The sequence below is a fragment of the Colossoma macropomum genome, unplaced genomic scaffold (genome assembly GCF_904425465.1).
Source record: "Colossoma macropomum unplaced genomic scaffold, Colossoma_macropomum, whole genome shotgun sequence".
Taxonomy (NCBI): Eukaryota; Metazoa; Chordata; class Actinopteri; order Characiformes; family Serrasalmidae; genus Colossoma; species Colossoma macropomum.
The window spans coordinates 19,893,899-19,920,989 of record NW_023494788.1 but is presented as its reverse complement, the minus strand read 5'-3'; the positions used below and the strand labels follow the sequence as shown (position 1 = coordinate 19,920,989).

Genomic DNA, 27,091 nt, shown 5'->3' with positions numbered 1-27,091 from the left:
CTAAGGTTGCATTTACCACAAATTAGTAGCCTAAACTGAAACGAACATAAATGCCATGACTAGTTCTAGCTGCCGCCAACCACCACATCCTTCTCTATAATTTGGCACTCTGATGTGTGATTTCCTGGCACCGCTGTGTGTCACACTTTCTCTCAAATAACATGGACAAAACAGTTCTGTTTATGGCTTATGGACGTTTCCTTTTAATATGATACATCATTGTTTTTATACTATCGTCATCCTGAAAAGTGCTATCAAACAGCACTATTTCTAGCTGCACGCTTCTTCTTCATGTGAACGAAACCTATTGCCTGTAGCGCGCATTGGTCTAAATTCAAAAACATACCTCAACCTGAATGATAAACCTACCTATTCAAACAGGAATAGCTGTTTATTGGAAATGAAATGAAATTAAAGATTAAGCGAGCGCATTAGTTGAACAGTTGTCAATTAACAGTTAATCTGTTAATCGTTTATATTCTTTCTAATTTGCGATGTTTATTTTTTCCCTTTCCATATAAAGATATCACTAAGAGGCATTTAAGATTTTAAAGACTGTACACAAGCAGCAGTAACCACCTGTATATATCTGAGACTGAAGCACATTCCGTTATCATAAAACCACATGCAATAAAGATAACGCTATGTTCGTGTAAGCATATCTTATCATATCTGATAGCACTGTGTACCACAGAGAAAGTGATACTCACATCTCAGCCTTAAGAACGACCACAGTAAATGGTTATCGTGACTGAGGCTGAATTACTGTCTGGTTCAAAATATGTAATGGGCTGCAAGTGATCATTATCTTGCTTGCATGTTTTTGCCTAAAGGGCACTAAATCAACAGGCACCAACACGTCTGTCCAACGATCTTTCCTGCAGCAAGTCTTAACCTGGAAACGTGGGCAGCGTTCAGAGTGTAAAACATTAATGTGGATCAAACAGCAAGCAAGCTTCCCAACAAGAAGCGTAGCGGTTAGAAGGTACTCTGTCATCACATCCTGTGAATGACAGCAGAAAACATTACAGCATTGTTATGTCAAACTCATTGGTGCGAGGAGCTGAATGCGCTGTCTGTGAGGGATGAAAGATTCAGTGCTTTTATATCTGAGTGCAGTTTCCAAATCTGCAACTTTAATTATAACCCTCACCATCCACAACAGTCTTTCATTTAACATGGGCATGCAAAAGTTTGGGCACCCCAGGCAAATGATGCTTTGCTGATTTTCTAAGTGAAAATAAGTGAACACATTCTCTACAGAGAAGAGCACATTTTAATACACAATTGCTGCTTATTTGCTAAATATTTGCTTATTTGCAGAAGTCTGTTCTCTGTAGAGGCTGTGTTAACCTTCACTTAGAAAATCAACAAAACACGTAATTTGACTGGGGGTGTTTAAATTCATGCATACAACTATGAGCGGGTAAACATAACCTAAAAACACACCGCCTGTAGATGAGTTAGACCGATCAAAAGCAACTGCACCACCGGTGCTGTGTGCCTGCCTTATGGCAGAAAAAGTGAATACGCTGTTTTTTTTGGACAGAATAGCAGGCCTAGACTGTATACAGTAATTGCAATTTAAATAGCCACAACATTTGTCAGAAAAATCACACAATTAGATATTTTCCCCAATTTGTTTAGCCCATTGTCTGTCAGCACAATACATCAACATAGCTACTGCCAAAACCCCATTACTGTAATGCATCCTATTCATCAAATTAGGGCCTTTGCGATCTAAAAATCCTTAGGCTAATATCAGTATTTAAGTGGCAAAAATTCCGATGACCAATATCACCAAATATCACTTTATATTTTTATTGTAGACTCACAGTGCAGAATTGTTTCAGTTAAAGAGTACTTTACTGACAGACTGCAATGACCAGTTCTCAACTGCCAACTCTCTCTCTCTCTCTCTCTCTCTCTCTCTCTCTCTCTCTCTCTCTCTCTCTCTCTCTCTCTCTCTCACACACACACACACACACACACACACACACACACACTTCCTAAACCGCTTATCCCTCTGGGTTTTTTTTTTGGGGGGGGGCGGTTGGTGGTGCTGGAGCCTATCCCAGCAGTCACTGGGCGGAATCAATTGTCAACTCAAATAACAAAAACTCCCAATCTTAAATAAAATCACTGTAGTGCTGGCGGTGGAGCTCTTTGTGGATCTGGTTTCCTGTTAACTATCTCTTATTTTTCTGTTCAGAAATATTCTTTTGTGTGTGTCTTTTTATTCTCATGCCGAAGGTGGATACTGATACATTTTACATGTTTTTGTTATTCTAACCGTGATGATGTTTTGCATTCAAATTCACCAGTTCAGCCTGTATTGCATCACACATAAACACAAAAAACACAAAAAACAACCTACAAAATCTCTTTATACCAATTTTAATTCTAAAAGCAGCGTCTCTGGCCTCGGCACAAATTCAGTTAAAATGCCGTCTATGACAGGAAGCCTTGCAGCTCCAAACTCAATATATCCGGACACTTTCAAGGCTTTGCTTTCATATGGAAATTCGCTTGGTGAGCTAGTAACATGAGCCCACATTAAAAATATTCTGCCTTGTTTTCTTCATGGCTGTGGACTTGGTCAGCTGAATGGCTGGACCACAGTTACCTAACACTATACAGACACTAAGGTGTGCAGTAAGACGTTACCTCACCTGGTGAAAAGAGCTACGTAAAGTCTTAAATCTGCACAGTAACCTAAGGTGAAGTGTCATCTCGCTGTACTAGAAATAAAGCCATTCACGCGCATGTGGGGTTGGGGGAGTGGTATTGTGGTGGTGTTGCAGGATGTGTTGTAGTCTAGTCTGAAATCTTTCAGATTGGCATCAAGATTTATAGTGTAGGGGTGGCCAATACATCAATACGAGATCACAAACAATGTATCACGATAATATATTTTTGCCATATTGCACAGAACAACTGCAGCGGCTCAAATCAGGTAGTTCTTCAGCCAAACCATAATGAGCCTTCTTACACCTAGACCAGAGAAAGGGAGGAGGGAAAAAGGGAACAACATGCAAACAAAACAGTCAGACATTCCAGAGGGAATTGGATTAGTAAGTGTACCTTACATGCATGTTTTTTTTTCACAGTTTTTCACAGGTCTGTGAACGTGAGCGTCTTGAGCCAAACAGAGGCTCAAAGTAGCCATTACACAAACAGCGTTTCTATTGAGGTGGTCATTCTACACCTACAATCAGCTTAAGACTTGCACACAAGGGCCGAGAGAGGGAGGCTGGACGTAGGGCCATTTCAACTACAAAGAAAAGCAGAAGTGAATTCTGTTGAACGGGAATTTTATCAAAATATCTGCATTTTTATTTCAAACATTTTGGCCTCCATTTTGTCTGTTCGTAAAACCTTTCAAGTGCTCAAAGTTTTGCACAGTACACATGGGAATTTCACAGATTTTTCAAAATGTCTACATAATTCAGTCGTTGAGAAGTAAACGAAGTCGTTCAGAGTGCTTTGGTATGAAATTGAGACTCTGATTTCTTTATAGTGGTGTTGATAGGAATGTCTATGATGCAAGTAGCCAATTTATTCACTATTTATTTTTATTTACTAACCAAACTCAGTGAGTCTTCTGAGAGTTTATATGTAATGCTGATAATGGTAAAATAGAGGTGCATCTGAAAAAACATGCTTCCTTTGGACCCCATCTTTCCTTACATGTCCCTCTCTTGATATTTTAAAAATGGCTTTAAGGATAAAACCTTCCAGTAAAACAACGTCTCAGATATCAGACAGCGTTTTTAACTATTTCTGTAAGGAAAAGGTTTTTAAAGCATTAAACTCTTCAGACGTCTGGTTCCCACTGCCACCACTATGAACTATTCTGGGTGAGTTTCTCTAGATCAGAGCATTTCACATCAGACCACTTTGAATGCCTTCACTTAATTATGCACATTTAAAAAAATTACACTTTAATAAAGGAAAAAAACTTTGTGAATTACCCCCGTTTACGACGGCTGAAAAGTTTCCATGTTGAAAAATATGGCCAAGACACCGACGATACTACATTCTTACATAAAAAAGGAATGTACATCATAGACATATGGTGCAGCATAGGCCTATAGTGCCATAAAGAGCACGAAGGAACATGACCTCATGAGTGTAGTGTTCTAACTGGCTGCCTGCCATTGTCCATGATGGAGTGGAATCCAATACCAGGCTCATGTGTCTACACTACTGCGGCTGGGCTGTGAGCACCTAGAAGCCAAAAACTACAGCTTGAGGGACTGAAAAGAGGTCATTAACGGTAAGTGCAAGCCATCCAACGTTAGCCTCTGACTGAACGAAGACAAGTTAGTCTAAAAAGGGTAGTTTGACCAATTGCTGGTGACGTAGCAAATCCTGAATGAAGAGAGAGCTTGATGTCAGGCTTACAGGCCACACCAGCTTCCACTGACAGTTAGTCGCAACTAAACATCCCCTTTAATGAAGCATATGATCAACGTAACCACCCATCCTAAGAGACGGTGCACCGAGATCATGTTTATGGATCTTGTTTGTGGACAGTGGCCTACATCCTGAGAGAAGGAGGCCTTTGTAAACAAGCCTTTGCCCAGTGCGGGAGCAGAACTGTGGGGTTTCTAGACCTCTTAATCAGGTAATTAATCAGCTCATGCTTTGATCCACACTCACCACACTCAAATAGGTTCAGGCACAGGAAGGATTACTCGCATAAGCAGGAGCCACTGTCGTGAAGCTGATCCGAGAACAGCTCTGAAAGTTTTTTTAAAGCTGCTAAGTTAAAACAGCGGGCCACAGATCAGGGCCCACGTTACCACTACTATTAACTCACCATTGCTTTTTCTGCAGATGCACCCTACTCGCAGTACCAATGAGCGTCATGGAATTCGTCAAGATACTTTTTCCCCCTGCTTTTTTCTTTCCACCACAAAGAATGTCTCTGGCTCTTCCATTGCATTTCACAAAGATGAATTCAGGGTGATTTACATTTCACCAGCCTTGACATTTCTGTAATGATATTGGAAGAATGTGTGTGCGGTCTGGGGGTGCTGTTTGCCAGGCGGCTGTGTACAACATGAGGCGTGTAGCGCAAGTGATGCAAAACCTCCTCAGCACTCTGCATTATGCAGATCTCTGGCATTCTCCACTGAAGGGCAAAGCAGGAGAAACGACAAGGCTTTGTCTCCCCTCCCAAATGCTTTAAAAATATCTCACAGAGCTGCATTAAAGAAAGATGCGACTAGGATAGAAGCAGGAACAGTGCACATCAGAAAATCCTAACACGTAAGGCTGCTGGGGCTGCACAAAGACATCAAAAGCACAAAACAAATAACAATTCTGAAGAACGTTTACGACTGTATACATTAAATTTATAAGAAAAACTGTTTATGGTATAATAATCTGAGAAGATCACACATATTTAACACATCTGAAAAGTTATTGGTCCATTGATCATGACATTTTGACATGATGTGAAGGGTAGCTGCTGTGCTCAAATGACACAGAAAAACAAAAATTGGGAAAAAAAATTGAGATTGTATCACAGTGTACTGTACTGTACTGTACTGTATCATGACTAGCATGTTACCTTGGGCTTAACATATTAGCTTGTGGCTAGCATGTTCACTTGGGGCTAATATCGCTGTTGTCGGAAGAAAATCTTGTATCTCCAAAATGGTAACTTTACAGAAGAAGGGAAAAACCTACTTTATTTTTAAATGCAAGTCAATAGAACAAAACATTTTTCGAAGTCATTATGGGTAATTTCTTTTGGTCTATTCTTCCTGAAATGTACACACAATGTAAAGGGCAACAGGCATTTTTAAATTATGCCAAAAACTGAAAAACAACAAAAATTGAGATACAAAGTTTCTTCCGACAGCAGCGATATATTAGCTTGTGTGCGCTGCGTTCCATAAGGATACTACAAAGTACTGCTTTTGTTTCAAACGTTGTACTTTCATAAGGCCGAATACCCCAATAAACTGAAAATTGAAACAATAGCATACGGCACATTTCAGCTACTCTTACTGTTTCAAAAAATAATATTGTATAATACAGTACATAACTCAAAACTCTGTAAAAACTGCTTTTGGCAATTTATAATATTTACACTTACATCGCATAAATAAGTACTGTATATAAACTATCAAGAATGATTGATACAACCAGTGATTCCAAACTTTTGAATGGTAATTTATGCATTTTTAAAATGTTGCATTTGTCTGACATTCACTTTGAAGTCAACCTAAAATCAAAATAGGTTTTGTTGTTGTTGTTTTAATCTTGTAAATGTTGTTAACATCTCTAGTCACATTCAGCACGAGTCATCATATCAAACAATTTTTCATAATTACTTTTTTGTTCATTTTGTATTCCTTCATTCCTAGCTTAGAGACCCTCTCTGATGCCATGTTTCAATAGGAAATACAGCACAGGACGAAAAGGAAAAATGCTACAAAATAATTGACAAATAATTTGAGAACTCGTGTGAGCTGAGATTTGTCAGAACTCTGTAGGAACCCTCATTAAGAAAAGCTGTGAGTGACAGGCGTGTTTGTGGCACTTTCAACTGACGTTTCAGGGATTCATGAAGAACCTCTGTGGCTGAGTAAAGCAGTTCAGCTATGGGCCACACAGCACTGACTGAAAGACACTAATTAATGCCTTTCATAATTTAACTATAGAGGCCTCACTTACAATATGCATTAACGTACAATTAATTATACATTCTTACAAGTCAGTAGATCTTTCCTGTATATTTCCTATCAGTTTCTTCAGAGGATGAGGTTCCCTTCCATTGACAGAGATCAGAGTAAAGCAGCCACGAGTGGATCAGAGTGAAAAGAGATGGGAGGAGATCAAAGCAGCCCTGCTGACAGCAAAATAGGGCCAAGGCGCATCGCAGACACAAGCAGACCCGATCACACGATCAAAAGAAGCTCCGGAAGGGACAGGGCCCGCTAAGCACTCCTGTAGTCCAGTATTAGTTAGCATCAAACACATCGAAACCTTGGGACAGGCACAAAATGCACATTCATATTCATGGTCTGCTTCACCTCCATGACCCTGAAGCCTAGGCACTCAGCAAGACACAGTCTTGTGCTGACAATATAAGGACTACGCAGTGAGCCTGCACAACATGGACAAAATAGCATACTGTGATTAGACTTAAAGGGGAACTCCACCCAATTTTTAAAGATATCTGTATAATTTAAGTATTGAGATGTAACAAAGTCATTTATGGTGGTTTGTGGTGACACAGTTCATTGTAGAGAAACATTAGTTTCGTTATAGTGGTGGTGACCACAACCAGGGGTCAAAACCTTCGCAATGTAAAAACAGCAAATTCAACTAGCCAAAATGACCAGTGAACCTACACCAAGTTTTAAGTGTTATTTTGATAATGGTAAAATAGTAGAAAACCTGAAAAAAAATTGTTTTCCTTGATGACTAGTTTGCCTTACAATGTCCTGAGAATGACCTGCTCACAAACATTTCTCAGAAAACCATCATAAAATAAAGTTCTAGGCATCAGGCAGCGCTTTCATAACCACTGTGCGAGGCCAGACGTCTGGTGCCTCTCACCACCACTAAGAACAATTCCACCTTTGTAAGTTTCTGCAGCATTTCACATCAAAAGACTCTGAATGTCTTTGCTTTTAGTTGTTTAATTATACCGAAATTTTGAAAAATCAGTGGAGTTTCCCTTTAAGGGTGGATAATATTACTCAGAAAACTTATAACTTACACAAAATAGCATGTATCATGATATTTAGCATTTCTGAGCCTTGCAAAGAAGTTGGAACGGACAAAATACACAAGCAGAACATCAGCGCCACAATTGAAACAGCACTGATAACAATTTAAAAATATATTATTTAAGAAAGCACAGAAGAAAAATCAAACAATGGATACATATATATATATTATATATATATAATATATATAATATATCAATATATATAATATATACACACACACAACTATGTATATATATTTACGTTTATCAAGTGTACTATGTAGTAACATACTACAATAACACATAGTATCGCCCACACTCTTCTACCAGAATGATTTGTTTGATGATTCACTGAATGAATGCACTGATTCATCTAAACATCAATAAACAATACATTGTGCAGGCCTACTGTAAAGAAATGCAAACAACACTGAAATGTGTTTGAATGCACCATATCATGCGACGTGAGTCAGAGTTGCTGTGGACCTGAATACGATTTAGAGCTTTCAAAGCAAAGGTTTCAACCGAACAAGATTACAATACAGTTCCCTGGAAGAAAAGCACAGCCCATGTCAGCTCTCATTCTGCGATAGCAAAAGCATGAAGAAAGAAGGTTCTTACCTCTTAAGCTTAGAAGAAACTCAAGCATAAAACAACCAAATAAACTGACACGCTGGTGCGTGGAAAATAAAAGTACTTTAGGGGTGGAACCACTTTAAGCTGTATTCGTTTAAAGCAAGCTTCAGATTTTTTCAGTCAGCAACCGACGACTGCATTCTTAAATGAAGATGCGCTGGTCACTCAAATATAAAGATCATCTCATTGGTTCTCATTATTAGATTTCCTTGCCAACAGAGAAGTCGTTGTGTACAAAAAGAGAAAAACACACTTATAGTCCACCAATGGAACAGGCTGTCAGCAGGCCTGATTCAAATCAGTTTACCTTTAAAAATCTTGGCGAAGCACCCCTTTCAGACGTTAGTCCAGCCTGGTATTTTCTGCACAGAATTTAAGCAGCCAAAAAAAGCCCAATCTAACCAAATATAAATGTCCAGTTCTAAATAACTGTGGTTTTCATGATGCATCATAATTTGTTTTAGTAATACATCAATAAATCCCATATTCTACATTTTTCTTGTATTTTATTTTTTTTTAAGAGAGGCCCACATGTTTGTCTGGCTTTAGGAACCAGAAGCAGTCAAAATTAATTTATACATAACTATTTTCCATCATCTCTTTACCCCTTAGAATTAAACAGGCTTTTTTTTTTACTATGCCTTTAAGACTGATATATGTAAATGAGCTATGTTCTGATTGGCTGTCCTGTTCATTCAGAAAGAAGTTCAGGCTAAAATATCCCTTTCAACCTCAGCATGAAGTTCAGGCGAATGGTGGTGAATGAATCATCAATGATTTGACGTTTGTGACGTCACAGTAAGAATGAATATAAAGTCGTCTGCTTAAACAGTTTGTTTTTCACATATGGACTATATGCAGAGTTAATGGTACATTTTGTAACTTGCACAATGGTTATATATTACTTTGAACTCATCATAAACAGCAAAAAAAGGAAAAAAATAAACCCAGGGGAACATCAGTTTTCCATGACATGGGCTCTTTAAGTGTCAGCATCTGAGCTGGAATGGTGCAATTTAAAAATCACATGGACAGGCAGCAACACGGACGATGACTCAGTGAGTTTGTTTATGAAGTCTGTTTATAAAGGCTACTGCACATTCATTATCGCAGTCCTACCCTCTGCAATAGACCTCCGCTGTTGCATAAGGCTGCAATATAATGCATTCCATTCAAGAATAGGCCTATTGCAGCAAAAATCAAGCATTCAGAGTCACAACAGTGCTGCTTATCAAATGAGCACTCTAAAAAATTCCAGACATTTCTGTTAACATATCATATGCTAACGTTGAGTGTCTAGAAGGCACAGTAACCAACCACAGGTATTCAGACAGACATCTTTTGACAAATTAATACTTTTTCTTACAAGGCCTCATTTCATGTAAAACTCCATTTTACCTGCTTTTTTAATAAAAGAGTATGTTGTAGTATGTGAACACTGTGTCACAACATACCAATCACTTCCCAGGCCATGCAGTCCATAAATGCAAACTAACTGGCAAAAACGGTTCTGACGGTCACTGTTTTGTGAGGTCAACCAAGACATTTCAGGCAATTCACAGCAGTTCAGCCCTGCCCATTAACGATTAGTTACAAGCAGCGTTTTAGCCTGGACTGCTTCTTGAATGAGGCATAATGCAGGGCAGTCAATCAGCCTGGCACTGAGCTCATTTACATATTTCAGTCTTACAGCAAGAAAAACAGCCTGTTTAATTCTGAATTTAATTCTAATGTAAAAATGACGTACAACCAGTTTTGGTATATAAAACCACACATGGACCTCGGAGGAAAAAGGAATATACAAGAAAAAAGTAAGATACGTCCAGCAATAGGATCATACTGCAGCTCAAATATCATTATAATATTGCATCATGTGGCCTCCAGTGATTCCCAGCCCTAAAGGAAAGCCTCAGCCATTAACACCCCTGGGAAGTTACCCATTGTGCATAAAGCTGAGATGAGCATCACTGAAAGCAGTGTTTATGTATGCGTGTGTGCAAAACTTCTTTGAGGACACTGACTCCACGTTCAACACAAAAATAACATGTGACTCCACTTACGCTGGCAGGCTGAGTGCGAGCTACGGACAGACGCTCTGGCTCAGGCAAACACAAAGGGTCCCTGAGCAGTAAGCAAACGCCTGCAAATCACTCCACACAGTAGAAAAGCTGTTTTTCTTTACTGGAAACGGCACAAATTTCACAGTGTCTCCGAAAAGTGGTGTGTTTACAAAATGAAAGCCACCAGATGATGGCCTGCGGATATTTCATGGGTTCAATTGCATTTAACAACCGATAGAGCAGCAGTGCTGTGGCTCTGTTGACAGAGACAAAAAATTAGCGCAACGGGACAATTAGCACAGTGTGCTTATGCTAAATGGTCTGCAGGCCATAAAGCACCTGCAGCTCAATGACTGTGGAAAGAAGGACGATCTGTGGCCAACAAAAGAGGGAACAGGGTCAGGAGATGTCTTTCCTAAAATAAAATGTTGTTTTCCTCTGAGTGCATTCAGGCCTCTCCTCTGCATTTCCCCATCCTGATCTAGACAGGAAAGACAACATCAGTCCAGGAGGAGCAGCTTCTGGACTTCTTACCCACCTTAACTCTAGTGGCGCCAACAGATATATTTAACAGGAGCCTCGCCCAGTGGTCCAGCTGGGGAAAAAAGTTCATTGGGTATGGTGGATTAAAACCTCTTGGGGCAGACGAAGGGGCTGATTATGAAAATTTAACTATGAAGCATAAAGCATCTTCACTGTATACTGTGATTAGTCTACGTATTTGTTTATACAGAACAAACAAAGGTAATTGTAGCTCTATATGCAGCAGACCTTCAGTAGAAAGTCTGAGTTTCATTTTATTCATTTTTACATGATTGTAAATTGCTGGAACTCCCAATACATCTAAAGCAACTTGGTAGTGTAAATCCCATACAACAAAGGGGGGTGGCAGCCCCTCATATCCCGCCGAGTCACGGTCGCACCCCACTACTACTAATATATGCTTTGCCTATTATTATAACTGCAGGCTCCCAAAGGTCTAATGTTCAAATGATTAAAAGATTTTAAGCTAATTTTCAAAAAAGTCAGTAAAAGAAAATACGAGTTAATCAGTGTTTCCATCAATTGTGGTTATGCATAAATTCCTGAATACGCAGGGCGCAAAACAAGAGTCTCACTCACTGTGCCTGGCATATGCGATACAAGGACCTGAACCTTTATTATCTCTCAGCAGAGCAGTTTTGACAGCCCTCTGGCAGCCGTACATGGCTGTAGCCCTAAGGACTCAGAGACACCAGGCAGAGTGGGCAGCGGCCCATTTAATGAGGGCTGAAGTCGCTGTCACCTTCGTCATCTCCCACCGATCCCCTGAGAACATCACCACAGCAAACAGGTCCAAGAGGCCAAACTTCGTTACATTACATCATCGCTTATTCAAAAAATCTGTTTCCATGACCATTTTTTTTGCATTTCTCCTCTATCAATAAAACAACTTTTCCACCTTATCCAAGCATTAACAATTTTTGGTGATTTTTTTTGTTTTTATTTGTCATTTCTGGCTCTAAACGTCCAAAAAGGAAGTGAAGGGAAAGCCCACAAATGGCCAAGATGCCACCTCTCCAATCTCTGCACTCCCTTCTACTAGGGCCAGGCAGTATGACAGTATTTATTGTTATCGTGAGAAATTACATCACAATATTTCACAACACGCTTTTCTCAAGAAATTGTGGATATTGTCTATGCTTAAAAACACATGCTATCTGCATGTCTGATTAAAAAGAGAGCAAATTTAGTCCTATTAAATTGGATTTAGTGCAGCACAATGTGTGAAATGTTTGAACATCACAGTTTGACAGTATTTTTCAGACTACTTTGTCTGTTCCAACTAGAAATGAATATAATATATTGTGTACTGCTAAAAGTTCTTAGAGTACAGTGATATTACATTTTGCCATATCGCCCAGCTCTACCTTCTACCCTCCAAAACTGCAAGCTGAAAAGCTCCTCACTTTAGCACCCACCACTTCCCAAAGCACCTTCCATCTAGACTGTTACTAGTGTAAGATTAGCCCCTTTAAGACCGCCAAATCCATCCCGGCCACCAGCGCGTTAATGCTCACCAGAGAGTCTGTGCAGCCACACCATAAGGAGACTGCCAGCTCCATTAGTTTAACCTACGTCAGGCTTTAGATGAGCGACTAAGGCCTTGTTACCTGACTGATTACATCATGCATCTAACTGCACCTTCTGCAAGAGTCTCTATGATGATGTAAAATCAAAGCAACATTTAATACTGCGCTTAAGCCCTTGAGCTGTCCCTTGTTCAAGGAGCCGTCTGAATCAAGCAGCAACAGCGAGGCTGAAATAGTGAGACTGTTGAACGGTGGCCAAGCCTGAGTGCAGCAGTGTGACTGATTTAAAGGCTCCATCAGTCAGTGGGAGCAGACGCAGGATATCACGTAATCACTGGGAAATGCAGCTGCACTGAATTTTCAGTCCAGCTATTGCAATCACTAATGAATACCACACTGACCATCAGCTACTTCTGCCGTCTGGTGCTGCTTAAAGCCAGGTAAAGATAACCCTATTGATGAAGCAGTTCTCATTTTGCTTTGTCTAGGGCTTCGTATATCCAAGCTTCTTTATGTGAGCACCAACGAGCTGCCCAAAGCAGAGGTCTTCAAACCTTGAGCCCAGTTTCCAGTCTTGGATCTTCTATTCTTTGGTACTTCTCTGATCTGTTGATGTAAATGATTGGTCATCTAGTGTCACATCTAAACTGCAAAATCCAGCACTGTAGAATAATTTCAAGGTCCAGGATTTGAAGAGCTCTGGCCTATAGAAACCCCTCACGTTCAAAAACAGAAGCGACCGCTCGACAGACTGTCTCAGAGACGGCGAGGCCGACCCTCAGCATGTCAAAAAGGCCTCTTGAAGAGCCTTAAGACAGACTGATTGTTAAAATCTCTGGAGTTTTGTGTCCGTTGCCTTTGACTCGCCAAGGTTATGTGTCAAGACAGCACGCAAACAGATTGCGTTGAGAGTACTGACATTTAGCTGACAAAATAAAAGAAGGCCTTGTTTATTCATATTAATTCAGAGTGATAAAAGAATGGCCTCGTCCTGCTTCTCTGACCGCCAAAGCAGCCCGTAGTAGCCTATGCTCTATGGCCACAACTGTCTGCTACAGCATTTAATTGGTATTGATTGGGGCAGCCTATTGTTGTCCAGATCAGTGAATCACCAAACCATCACAGTCAATGCAAGTGGAGACAATTACACTGCGAAAAAAAAAGGCAGAAACATCGATTTAAAGCTGTTGCTACACACTTTAAAAAGGTGGTTCTTCAAGGTTCTTTAGCAAAGACAATGGATCTTTTTAGAACCATTCCATGCTTAAATGGTTATCTACATGGTGAAACTGTTCTTTAGACTGATAGAAAATGTGATCTATATAGAACATGATTAGCACCAAAAAGCGTTCTGCTACTGATACTATGTCAACCTTGTAACAATAGAAGAACCCTTTTTGATGTTATATAGAAATATTTTCAAAAGGGTCATTATAAAACGCATTCTCCATCAAACTGAAGAACCATTTCACCATGCAAAGAACCACTGAAGCACACAAATGGTTCTATACGGTAGGCATTGTCCTAAAAAAACATTGCCAGTACTAAGGAACCCCTAAAGAACCACCTTTTTTAAATGTGTATGTGCAAAACAGTAATGAGGCTAGAGCTGATGCTCTTGACAAAGGATGGAGGGGATGCAGAGATGCTGGAGAAGATGCAAAAGATACGAGTGCACTTCATTCACTGATGGGAAATCGTGCTGTGCCCTAAATTTTGGGTGCAATGCTGTTTTCACGGGTGGGACCATGCAGAAACCTTCTGATCAGAAAGCATGTGGGCACAACTGTATCCGACTCCTTCAACCCACAGTTCCTAATCTCACTGGAAGTGTTTTGAAGAGACCTGGCCTGGAAAATATGTGGGCTGAGTAGGAGAGAAGGAGAGAGAGGTCCTATCAGCGGCGTATAAGATGATCTCTGGTGATAGGAGTTAACGGGAATGGGTTACACTGCAGCCCCTTTTCCAGTAGGCACTTGAGCCAATTAGCAGGAAAAAAAACATGCCAGTGTACAGTGTTAGAATTTTCCCATTCTACCTTAAACTGTGCAACTGCTGCACCATTTAAGGTGGAACGGCAAAATTCCAATAAGAAGCCGACTTCAGCTTCGCGGAAATGTGGTAATTTCAAGCATTTCAAGTCACTACAACCTGCACATGACATAACGTCTGGTTAAAAAGGTTAACAGGGCTGACCTGTTGCGTCCTTTCAGCCGGATTCACCATGACCGCCTGCCGAAAGCTGTTATCCACGTACGAAGCCATTGTTTTTGTTTTGTTTGTTTTCTGCAGCTCAACAAAACGAGCAGGAAGCCGGGTCCAGTCAGGAACTTCTCTCTCCGTCCCTTCGTAAAGCTCGACAGCTCCAGAAGCTCCAGCAACAACAACAACAGCAGCAGAAGGTGCTGTCCGTCTGTCTCCCCAGCGGCCGTGCAGACTCCCTCTCTCTCCCCAAGGCCACGGCCCGAGCCCCGGGCTTTACTCCGCTTTCCCGGCCGCGACTCTACAGCTCGACTTCGGGAATGAGCTCCAGCAGACAGGCCCTCTGGAAGCCTCTGCACACTTTAATTTAGTCGCTGAAAGGTGCTGACAGGGCCACCCTCAATTTTTTCCGTTGCTGCAGACGTAGGAGGGAAAAAAGAGCATTTTTAGCATTTTTAGCACTCCGCCGTAGCCTCGCGCCGCTTAGCTCTTCCATTTCAGGGGGGTTTCCATTTCAAAACGGCTCGAGCTTAACCGTCTTAACCGTCTTAACCGTTCTTCCCTCCTCTTCGTAAACCAAATGAGGTTTAAAAACCTTCATTGACGAACAGGTTGTTAATTCTACCAGAAAAAGCGATAAACTGCCTGCCGTCTCGACTGTTGTATCCCACCACCATGGTGACCGCCTCAGGAGAGCGTACATGGGCGAGTCCATTCAAGCCACGATAGCTAGCGTTCATTTTTATTCCCACCCGTTTTCGGTAAAAAAAATCCCGCCCTCCCGCACCAAGATTGGCTAGTAGGCTCCGGCGTCCTGCGCTACGATTGGTTTGCGGGGCGGGCTGCTTGTGAGTACGGCTCTGATGAGTATGAACTACTAGCCAAACCTAGGAATGCTATTAGCCAATCGTAGCACAGGAGGCGGGGTGTTGTCGGAATACGGGTGGGGAAAAATATAAGGTATTCAGCACGGACGGAGCAGAACAATGCAACGAAAACGCCGTGGTCTGTCGCCATCCGCTGAGTGTAAACAGAAGTACAAGGTTTTCAGTCGACTTCATGTTTAATTATGGTTTTGCAACAGTCAGACCACCCTTCATTTTTTGTTTAATTTCCGGTTAAATAGACATTAAGTACAAGTTATTTATCTTTTCAGCACCAAGACAAAAGCCCCAGAAGCCTCAACAACTAAATATAATATAGAATTTTTCAGCATTTAGTGTGTCCATCTTTTGTCCTTATTGCAGCTTCTCAGAGGAGACTTGCTTTCAGGTTTTCAAAGAAATCTGCATGGACATTTTTCCACACATCCAAAGTTCAGTCTTAGAAGTTGGTTGCACTTTCGCACAATCCAGATAATCCCAAACACATACAGTGATGCTGAGGTCTGGACTCTGGGGTGGTCAGTCTATTGTTCTGAAAATACCAGCAGCTTCTTTGTTTGATAAGTAAGTATTGATCTTCTAAGCTATCTTGCTTTAGAAATAATTTCTTCCCAATTTCTTCCAATGTTTTCCAGAGGGTATTAGAATTTTTAGTACTTTTCAGCCTTCATGATGCCTTCAATCAAAAACAAATCACGAAATCCAGATCCAGAAACATCCCCAGCCTTGCTCTGATCCTCCACCATGCCTGATTAATGGTTACAGACATGGTTTGAAGAGTCTTTCATTGCTTTGGTGCCTTTTGTTATTTCCAAAAATATCAAATTTAGACTCATCAGTCCATAAACCCTCACTCCACATCCCAGACATCCACTTTCAGCGTTCAAGTGCACATTTTCTTCTGTTTTCTTCTATTTCCTTTTCTCAGTAACAGCTTCTTGACAGCTGCAACAGTTTGGGAACACCTTTTGCTGGAAGGACACAGCTATAACTCATCGCTTTTAAGACTGGAAGGATAGAAGAGTTAAAGTGCAGCAGAGTGCACGAAAGTGAAGAGTGGACAAAATAAATGCTGACAGATTTGATATTACGCTTAGTGTTGCAGGCATCTGTGCAGTTTTTGTGATAAATATTTGAGTTCTGCTTTTTAACTTAATGGCTATTTTGACTGGAGATTAAAGTAAAGGGTGGTCTCTGACTATGCTGCTCAGTACTGTACAGTGTAGGTGGGATAGCAGACTGTGATGTAGATCAGGCTTTCCTGCTGTCTTTTACGGATCATAACCCAGCAGGAGTTCCTGCGCTGCTGCTGTTGCTGATATCTTTGCCTGCAGGCGAGTCAGAGCAGGCGCTGCAGCCTCTTGTGCCTTTGGGGGCGCCAGAGGTGCTTGGCAGACTTCTCTTCTCTTTCCCCAGAGCTGCTAAAAAGGCTGTCACTGCCCTCTTCTGAACTTTGATGGACATTGCGTAGCTGCCAAGCTGAGCTACCCTCTCTCTCTTTATATATGGTGTATATATATGTATATACTAACTGAATTGGCGATGATGATGATGATGATGGTTAATGACTGAATTGATGATGATGATGATGGTTAATTACTGAATTGATGATGGTGATGATGATGATGATGATTGTTAATAACTGAATTGATGATGATGATGATGGTTAATTACTGAATTGATAATGATGATGGTTAATAACTGAATTGATGATGATGATGATGATGATGATGATGATGGTGGTGGTGGTGAATAACTGAATTGATGATGATGATGATGATGATGGTTAATTACTGAATTGATGATGATGATGATGATGATGATGGTGGTTAATAACTGAATTGATGACGATGATGATGATGATGATGGTTAATAACTAAATTGATGTTGATGATGATGATGATGATGATGATGGTTAATAACTGAATTGATGATGATGATGATGATGATGATGATGATGATGGTTAATAACTAAATTGATGTTGATGTGATGATGATGATGATGATGATGATGATGCTGATGGTTAATAACCAAATTGACGATGATGATGATGGTTAATAGCTGAATTGATGATGGTTAATAGCTGAATTGATGATGGTTAATAACTGAATTGAGGGTGGAGGTTAATAATTTAATTGATAATTATGGTTAATGACTGAACTGATGATGATTAATAACTGAATTGAAAATAATATGTAATAACTGAATTCATAATAATGGTTAATAACTGAATTGATGATGATTAATAATGGAGATTTATTAAGTAATTCGCTTCAAATCAACAGCTAAACCGCTTTAGACGCCAGTTTTGATTCCAGGTTTGTTTGGGCGCCTGCTGGCCGTGCTGCTTCCCCTGTCGTTCATTTTTAATGTAATTCTGAATTAGAGGTTTAAATAAGCCGGTGATCCTGATCTGTTTACAGTAAACACTGCTGCCATGGCAACAAGGCCCGCCATGGTAACCGAGAGTAACGCCGCCACATGCAGTCTGCAAGAGAGGCATTAAGAGGCGCAATGCGGGGGGGAGCGGAGGAGGAAGAGAGGGGGTCAGTGAAGGGGGCAGCAACGAGGGGGCTGTCAGTGAGGGGGGGTCGCTCAGGCTCTGCACCTGCTCGTGAAAACTGGACAGCGGCGCGAGCGTCTGGACAAAGAATCCTCTTCACAGGTAACGCGAAGTTTTGGCGATCTAACACTAGAGCCCAGACAGTACGAAGCCATTAACAGGCAGAAAGTGTGTTATAGCTTATAAAGCGTCATATAACACTAATAATGCGTGCTGTACAAAGGAAGAAGAATGTCTCTCTTTCCAAAAAAGAAAAATATATATATAAATATGTATGTGTATGTATGTATGTATGTATGTATATATATATATATATATACATACTGAAAAAGATGGTTCTTCAAGGGCTAATTGTTCCAGAGGCCTGAGTTCTCTTTAGATCAATTTGCATGCATAAATGGTTCTTTGCATTGTGAAATGGTTCTTCAGATTAATGGAGAATGTGTTGTGTATGGTTCTATATAGAACCAAAAGCGTTCTGCTATTGTTACAATGTCAAGTTTGCAACAATAAAAGAACCCTTTTTGGCGCTACATTGAACCATTTTCAAAAAGGTTCTATAGAGAACCATATACAAACACATTCTCCATCTGTCTCAAGTAAATAAGCAAATTTTATTTAAATAGCACAATTAAAACCTACGTGCTTTACAATAAAAAACACACCAAGAACCATTTCACCATGCAAAGAACTATTCAAGCATGTAGATGGTTCTATATAGAACTCATGGTTCTATAAAGAACCACTGTCTTTACTAAAGAACCTTGATGAAAAGTCTTTCTTAAGCATGTAGGTTTGGGTCCTCTTCTCCTCGATGCAGCTCCAGCCATCGCATCAATTTGTTCAGTTCCACCATCAGAGCTCAAAGGCTCTTCTTCTTTGGTTCTTTGCAGCGTAAAAGTGTTCTTCAGATTAATGCGAAAATGTGTTGTAGAGGGTTCTATGTAGAATCTTTTTGAAAGCGGTTTTATGTAGCACCAAAAAGCGTTCATCTATTGTTTCATTTTGGTGTTATGTAGAACTCTTTTCAAAAAGGTTCTAGATAGAACCATCAACAGCACTCTGCAATCTGAAGAACTCTTTCATGATGCAAAGAACGCTTTAATCTTGTAAAGGGTTCTTTGAGTGTTTATGGCTTCTTTAATAAAGCACTTAATACTTAAAACTCTTTTAAGAGTGTAAATAACAACAGTTTGTGGGGGTTTTGTGTAACAATATCTCACCATTTAAATATTTCATTTGAATAACAAAATTCCATAAGTCAATAATGATATAAATCTTGAGGGGGCAGAAAATAAATTACATTCCTTTACATGTTTATTTAGTAATTTGTACACATTTAAGGGCTCCTTGTTTATCTGATGTTTATATCTGCAGTGGATGGCTCCATGTAAATGGGCCACCTTGAGCCTTGTGGTCTGAGGCCCAAGAGCTCTGGTAGTCAGAGGCCCCAGTGGCCCGGTCAGTAATCCATCACTACATACAGCCCTCCGAATTCAGCGCATTCAGCTAGTTTAAAGGGGAATTCTGCTGATTTTTCAACCACTGAGATGTAAACAAAGTTGTTTAGAGTGGTTTGATGTGAAATGGTTCATTACAGAGAAACAACAGACTTCTGTAGAGCAGAGCATATTACGTCAAACCTTTCCGAATGACTGTGTTTACATATCAACCATTTAATTTTGCTGGACATTTTAAAAATAGTGGAATTTCCCTTTAAAGTGCGTCCATTACTAACACAGGTGTCCAACTGTGCACACACAGCTTATAAAATCTCATTAGAAAAAAACTGACCAACAGAATCAGACACTCTGCAGCAGCCACACTTGAGCCACAGGTCACCATGACAAATGCGGGCAAGCGTGGTATAAAGCTCCCCAGTATTGAGCTGTGGTGCAGTGGAACTGCGTTCTCTGAAGTGATGGAGCTCCATCCAGTACCTTTGGAATGAGCTGGAGTGATCCAGAACTGACCATCCAACATCAGCACCTGACCACACTAATGCTATTGTGGCTGAATGCATTCAAATCCTCACTGCAATATTCCAACGTCTAGTGTAAAACCTTTTTAGAAGGGTAGAGGCTGTTACTGCATCAAAGGGGGCAAAATACCCTAAATTTTGGAGGAAACACCAGATAAGCAGGTGTCTACAAACTTTTTAGGGTCAGTTTCCCAGACTGGAATTAAGCACAGCCTTGAATATTTTCCTTTTTGCAGAAAGAATCTACACTCCAAATCCTGTGTAGTCCAGGACTAGGCTTTATCCTTGTCTGGGAAACCTGCCCATACTGTGAGTGCAGAGCTGCTTCAGGGAGAGGTTTGCTAGGGTAAGCTAGCACTGACTCATAAAATCACAACTGGATTTATTTTGATTTGTGTCTATTCTAATGTTGGTGTTCTCTGCTGGCCATGGTCAATGAATCACTGACTGATGGAATAAAATAACTGATGGATTCCTTTACACAGATTTTTTGTACAATGTTATCTCTCTAGTGCTGGTGTGGCCACTGGGCCTGGTTTAACTTGGCTTGCACTGAGCAAGGACAAATTTAGCAGTTTGTGGACCAGTTTTCAGGCACACTGATGCTTCCTTTAGCTTCTTTCAGGAGGCCCCCTAGTAGCCATTCTGCCAGCAGACTGGAAATTAGATTAGATACTTAGATATGACTTAGGTATTTCTTATTAATGTAATCAAATGAAATATTATTTCTAATCAGATAAACTACACTCTTAGAAAAGATGGTTCACTTAAAGAACCATTTACATGATTTAAATGGTTCTGTGCAACATGAACAAGTTCTTCAGATTGACAGAGAATGTGTTGTAGATGTTTCTATATAGAACCTTTTTAAGAGGGTTCCAAAAAGTGTTCCACTATTGTTACAAGCCAAAGAACTCTTTTTTGGTGCTACATAAAACCCTTTAGGAATGTAGGACATACAGAGTGTTGTCTCCCTAGGGTTTCAGTCATGTGATTTTTCTGCTGTGGCCGCCATATTTGGGACCGAATTTCTGGCTTTGCTGCTCCACGCGAATGTAACTAGAGGTGAAAGATGACTAAAATTACTCACCTTATTTTGGTAGAAAAAAAACGTTACCTTGACAAAGTCGATAAAATAGTCTGTGATCCTCATACAGTTTCCCACTTGAACTCCTGGTCCAACTTAAACTGCCGGAAAGCTACTAAATTTGTGTTTTCCTGACATTGATATTTATCTCATACACAACCCCTCTCCCTATTCTGGAGTGTCTGAAAGCATTTAAAAGCACAGAAGACCACCGACTCTTCACGTCAGGGTGGGTAAAGGATCCCATGGTGTTGCATAAAGAGGAGAAAAAACTCTGTGATCATAGGAGGAACGACATCAGCTAACTAACACAGATGTGAACAATGCTAGCCTTTAGATAACTTTAGCTAATGTTAACAGCCGTGAGATAAACAGTCGTCCCCCTAACGGAGCTGCAGACAGCCGCTATAACTTTACTCTCTGTTTCTGGAGATTTAAATGATGTTTGAATGGACATTAAACATTAAATATGTGGATGTCGTGGGTCAGAAAACTATGTTGTTTCGATAGACCTGATTTTGTAAGTTTGCTTGTGCAGTTAGTGCAAAGTTCAGCTCCAGTACTGCAGCCCCTGCACTGCATAACTGTGGTTAAAATACCTGATATTATTAGCTAATTAATCCCTTCTTGAGCTGAACGAGGTGTGAACTGCAGAGAAAAACACAAAACTATACAGCGCAGGAGCTCCAGCACAGTCTGGAGTTTGTGTAGTCTCTCGTCATTCTCAGCTTCGGTCACGTCTTGCAGGTGAATCATTCACAAAGCACAGCATATTAAAGGCATCACACTTTCGCATTAACTCCCTGATTTGGTCCTCAAAATGGCGGCGACTATACAGTGTAATGTCACGCAAAATGCGAGAATATGAGAAATGTTGTATCTCTGTATTGAGCTGCTAGCAAGCAATGAGTTGTGAAAAGGGAGGGGTGAAGACTGCAGCCTTGTAGATATAAAAAATCAATAAAATCAATAATAGCAACAATAGCATATTAAATACAATATAAACCCTTTTATGCTGACCAGCATGCTCTGCTAAAAAAGTCAAAAATCCAGTTTTATAAATTATACACATTACAATTGAAATAATACTGGAGAAAAAAATGCACAATGCAAAAACGGAGGGATCTCCTCCAGAACAGGTGGAAATGTTATGGCTACTGGGAAAAGCCACAGTTGATCTTGCTGTGGACAGCTTTGCCAGTGATCCCACATTTCTCTCAGTCTCTGTAAGCTTCCCTTAAGCGACATCTCCCCTTTGCTGCCCCCTTTAAGGACCAGACGGCATTGGAGATTACCGGGCAAGGCTGAGTGATTTCACCCGGGGCATTGGAGTGGGCCCCTTATCTCCCGAAGCTACGGGTGATTTAACCTACCTGTATCGAGCTGCGCCACACATGCCCGCACCCCTGCCCAAGCAGTGCTACGCTGGCGGAGTGGGGTGGGCTGTGCATTACGGCAGCGCACTGAACAGCACCACTCTGCTCAGCAACAAGCAGATCAAGGTTTGTAAAACCTTGTACAGCTCACTATATTATAAAATTACAGCATGTTCATACAGTCCTCAGTAAAACTGTTCTGAATTCATTTCATACACACACACACACACACACAGACACACACACACACACACAGAGCTAATTTATGACACTCTTAAAGGTAACAAAAACAGCCTGTTTTTTTTCTACTGCTTCCTCTCTTTTTGGATATATGAGGTTTTATTCTGACAAGAAAAAAGGAAGATGGTCATTTAACCAATGGATACATAAAAAACAATACAAAGTAGCCTAAAAACGAAAAACAAATAACCACATATTCAGCAATATATACACAAACAATGTATACCATGTCTAAATAACTTTAAAATAATAATTATGTAATGAACACATATTACATAATGAAAAATAGGTATTTCTGTTTGGGTCCTCAGGCTTGTAAATGGTTTGGGTGTGATTCCTCTGATCTTATCTATCCATCTTGCTGCTGGTCATCCTCTTCCTCGTTTACCTTCAACAATTTTCTTTTTCTATTAATTCGTCTCATGTCCAAAATAACACATAAGACAGATCAAAGGCATCAATATTTTACCTGTCCCATTGTTTTAAACAAAGAATATTTATGCATTTAAAATGATCTGGTATCCGTATATAGGATATCATATGCCTCCATTACATATACAAGCATATATATCAACCTTCATTTGTTAATTAAGTTGTGTATATTAACAGGAGAACAACCACATAGATCATCCATTTAGACACACCAGGTTCAGTAGATGTGCTGAGCAGGAAAATTACCAAACTATAATGCAATCCATCAGGCCTGGAGTCATCTATGACACAATATGATATTATTTAATTGAAATTGAAAGTGTTATTATAGGTCTATTACTCCAGTGGTGCTGCGAAATATCTCACATTTTAATTTTCTTTTCCTCACTCTTTCTCTTTCTGAATACTTTCTGAACACTTTGTTCTTCCTAGTGTTGTATAATTACACTATATGTCCAAAAGTATCCAGACACCCTTTCTAAATTTGTGAATTCAGTTGTGTGCATACAGCTTGTATAATCTCCATAGAGAAACATTGCCAATACAATGCAGTGCTCTAGAGCATCCCTACCTGAGCCATGCCCAATGTCAAGCAGTGAGGGATACAAAGCCCTCTTGTGATCCATGCAATCAAATCCTCACAGCACTCTAATGTAAAGCCTTCCCAGAGAAGTAGAGGCTCTTACTGTAGCAAAAGGGGTTAAGTTCCCTATTAATACCATTCATTTCAGAAGAAAAACTGGATGAGTGTTTACAAACTTTTGGACATAGTGTCACAACTTTGACCATAATCAGTATGATTTAATTCAGTGTTTAATTCCACATTTATTCTTTTTGTGAATATGTATTGTTTTCTTTCCTCAGCTAGCAGGATTTCGCTCAGCCTTAGAACACAGGATAACTCACAGATATCAAAACCCATGGTAAGCCACAGAACTCAAAACCTCATAGAGAGGCTTCAGTTTACTTGGATCCGTGTTCATACAGAATCTCAGTGCATACAGTAAAAGTGCTGATCTGGGACTGGGTCGTGCTCTCTCTCTCACTCTCTCTCTCTCTCTCTCTCTCTCTCTCTCTCCTTATTTCACTTACTCTGGTCCAGAAACTGTAGCCGTGCTCTGAGAGGCTTCATGAATACATCTGGGTGTCCTCATTAGATCTAGATAAAGTCCCTTTACAGATGTCTGTGCAGATGAAGCTGTAGGCTTACGCTCCTCTTGATTAATAATTCAGTTCTTCCATACAAACAGGCAAGCACCGCCATGCTTTTTGGACAGGCAGCAGGCCGGGGCCCGCGGGAGGCTCGCGTGGAACCAGAACATCTATGAGAACTACTGCCAGGACAACAACAAAACCTTCCTACTGAGTAAGGTCAGATATTATCATGAAAGCCTCAGCCAAAAACCATACTTTCACAATTTTCTCCTTACCCCAAATATAGTCGATCAGACATGTTTGATGTTCAAAGTTTGCTGCTATAGTTTTGGCCTCATGCTATGAGGCTAATATCCCAGAAGAAAAATATCTTAAGATTGTATCAAAGAAATAAAGCAGATCTTAGCATTGTATTAATGAAGGCTCACTGATTTCTGATTTTTTTTTCCTAAATAACCGCCCCCCCACCAACACCTCCCCTTAGGAGAAAAGAGCAGATTAACATAAACATTTCATTGTAAGAAGTTCAGTTACATAACCTGAAAAGTAAAATGAGCAAAATAACAAAAGTTAGATCAATTTGGCAAACCAGCCACACAACAAACACACATTGTGCACATAAAAAACGTATTACATATTATTATATAATATGCTATCAACACACTAACATATATACTCCGAAAATGTGTCTCATCAGAAATATTCAGCATGTGGTGCATTAAGTGTGAAAAGTAGGCCTTGCTGAAAAACCCAGCACAGGCCAGCATTCATTCCACAATGGTCAAAGTTGGTCTGTGTTGGTTTATGCTAGTATCCTGCTGTTCAGCTGGTCACCCAGCATGGTCATACTGGTAGACAAGCATATCAGCATCCAAAACACAACATATGCTGGTTTTGCTGGTGACCTGCTGGTCTACGCAGGTTTTTCTAGCAGGGTGAGGGGTAATGTTTATGATGTAAAGTCAAGTTGGTTCAGTTAGCTGCGAGTTTAGCTATGGAACTTATAATTTAAATTATAGATTTCACTTGTAATAAATTACTATTTTTACTTGTTTCACTTAAGGAGACATAGTAAAACCTCTATATTTGTCGGAATTTGTACTTGTAGCTCTAGCCTGATAAAACTCTGTTTAACTATTTTGTTCTAATATACTTTCTCATGTGCTCTGAGTGGGAAAAATGATTCATTGGCTGAATTCCTGTGATCCAGATACCAACCCAGTGGCTAAAGTACCCAAAAACTACCCAACAAGGTGAAAATAGCACAACAACAAACCCTAATCCAGTACCTAAACTGCCCAACAAGATTTAACGAGTAGTATTTAGGTAGATAAAACAACCTAGCAGTTTCTATAGTGTATTGGTGAGAAACTGCAATGCCACGGCCATCTGTGGCCGAGAGCTTACTGGTCATGGTATTTGTAGTGTTATCGGATGAATCATGAATATTATCGCCAACATTCATGGGAAGAACCTCAAAAGGCATAGCTAGATATGTAAGTTCCTGACTTATGTAAACTTAAATATAATCGTAAACCAATGCAACAAAACTAGCACACAAGTGAATTAAAACAGTGACACATTTTACAGTTAACCGCACTGACTTGCATTTCAATGAAAACATGCTAACTTGCTAACTCTGGCCAAAGGTCCTTGGGAAGTGAAATCAGGACGCGAATGTGAAATTGGGCTTTACACTGGCATCTGTTAGCTGACCTAACAGAACTGGCACTTTCCCCAAGCGTGGTGAGCTGTCTAATGATGTTGTGCTAGTGGCAGTGGGATGGTGCTTCACGTGTCTCAAAGGAAGCATGTGCTAACTTTCACCCTCCCTGTAAGGTAGTATTGTGTTATAGGGAAACCTAGCTAGCGGGTGGAATTGGTCATGTTTAAATTGGGGAAAGAACTGGCAGGTGGAGTTTTAAAGAAGCAGTGTTGTGCAGTAATGTCTAATGCTTGTCTTCTCCCCATGATAGAGACGTACGGCTCCGAGGGAAAAGGATGGGGAAACTCATCTGAGCGCTGTCACTTTCCCAGCAATAGCAAGAGTCAGTGAATAATTGTTTGACTATAATAAAAAGATATGTTCTGTTACCACCAAATTGTGTTTGAACCCTATCAATTTTGTCCAGTGCTCCAGCAGATCTGTGTAATACTGTATCACAGTTTGTATCAAATCACATTTTTTATTCATTGAGTGCTCATCCATTCCAGTCTGCTTCCACATTATGCAGGAAACTGTGAGTAAACCAACCATACTATACCTCCATAACTATCCACACCTGGGCAAGCACCCTGCACTATACCAATAAGATTCCTTGGGCAAGACTCCTAACACTACCTTTGCCTGCTTGTGTAAAATGATCAAATTGTAAGTCGCTCTGGGATAAGAGTGTCTGCTAAATGCCATAAATGTAAACGTATCAGTCAGGCTCTACTCTGTAGAAGTCACATATGGAGCCCAATGTCATCACATCCAATGCTTTAGCGTTGTTTAAAGGGGTATACAGCCCCCCCAATTATCGGGCTGTGGAGCTGTGAAACTGGGTTGTCTTGAGTGATGGAGCTCCATCTGATACCTTTGGGATGAGTTGATGATGCAGAACTGTTTAACCAACATCAGTACCTGACCTTACCAATGCTCTTGTGGCTGAATGCAATCAAATC

The 27,091-nt window shown here is 40.3% G+C and overlaps 2 protein-coding genes across 2 annotated transcripts in view; one reads left to right on the top strand and one right to left on the bottom strand.

Moving 5' to 3' along the window:
* The window catches only part of rapgef2 (Rap guanine nucleotide exchange factor (GEF) 2), a 163,960-nt gene extending 148,571 nt beyond the window's left edge, over positions 1–15,389 (bottom strand). Inside the window, 1 exon segment of the mRNA XM_036568773.1 lies at positions 14,700–15,389. Within this exon segment, the coding sequence (XP_036424666.1) occupies positions 14,700–14,768 (69 nt within the window). The 5' untranslated portion in view covers positions 14,769–15,389.
* A 2,715-nt stretch (positions 15,390–18,104) lies between these two features.
* Positions 18,105–26,464, top strand: LOC118806538 (uncharacterized protein C4orf45). Its single transcript, XM_036567967.1, has 6 exons — positions 18,105–18,255; positions 22,494–22,723; positions 24,134–24,192; positions 24,520–24,640; positions 25,635–25,677; positions 26,074–26,464. The coding sequence occupies exons 1-6, from the start codon at positions 18,105–18,107 to the stop codon at positions 26,133–26,135; spliced, it is 666 nt and encodes a 221-aa protein (XP_036423860.1). The 3' UTR covers positions 26,136–26,464.
* The last annotated feature ends 627 nt before the right edge of the window (positions 26,465–27,091 follow it).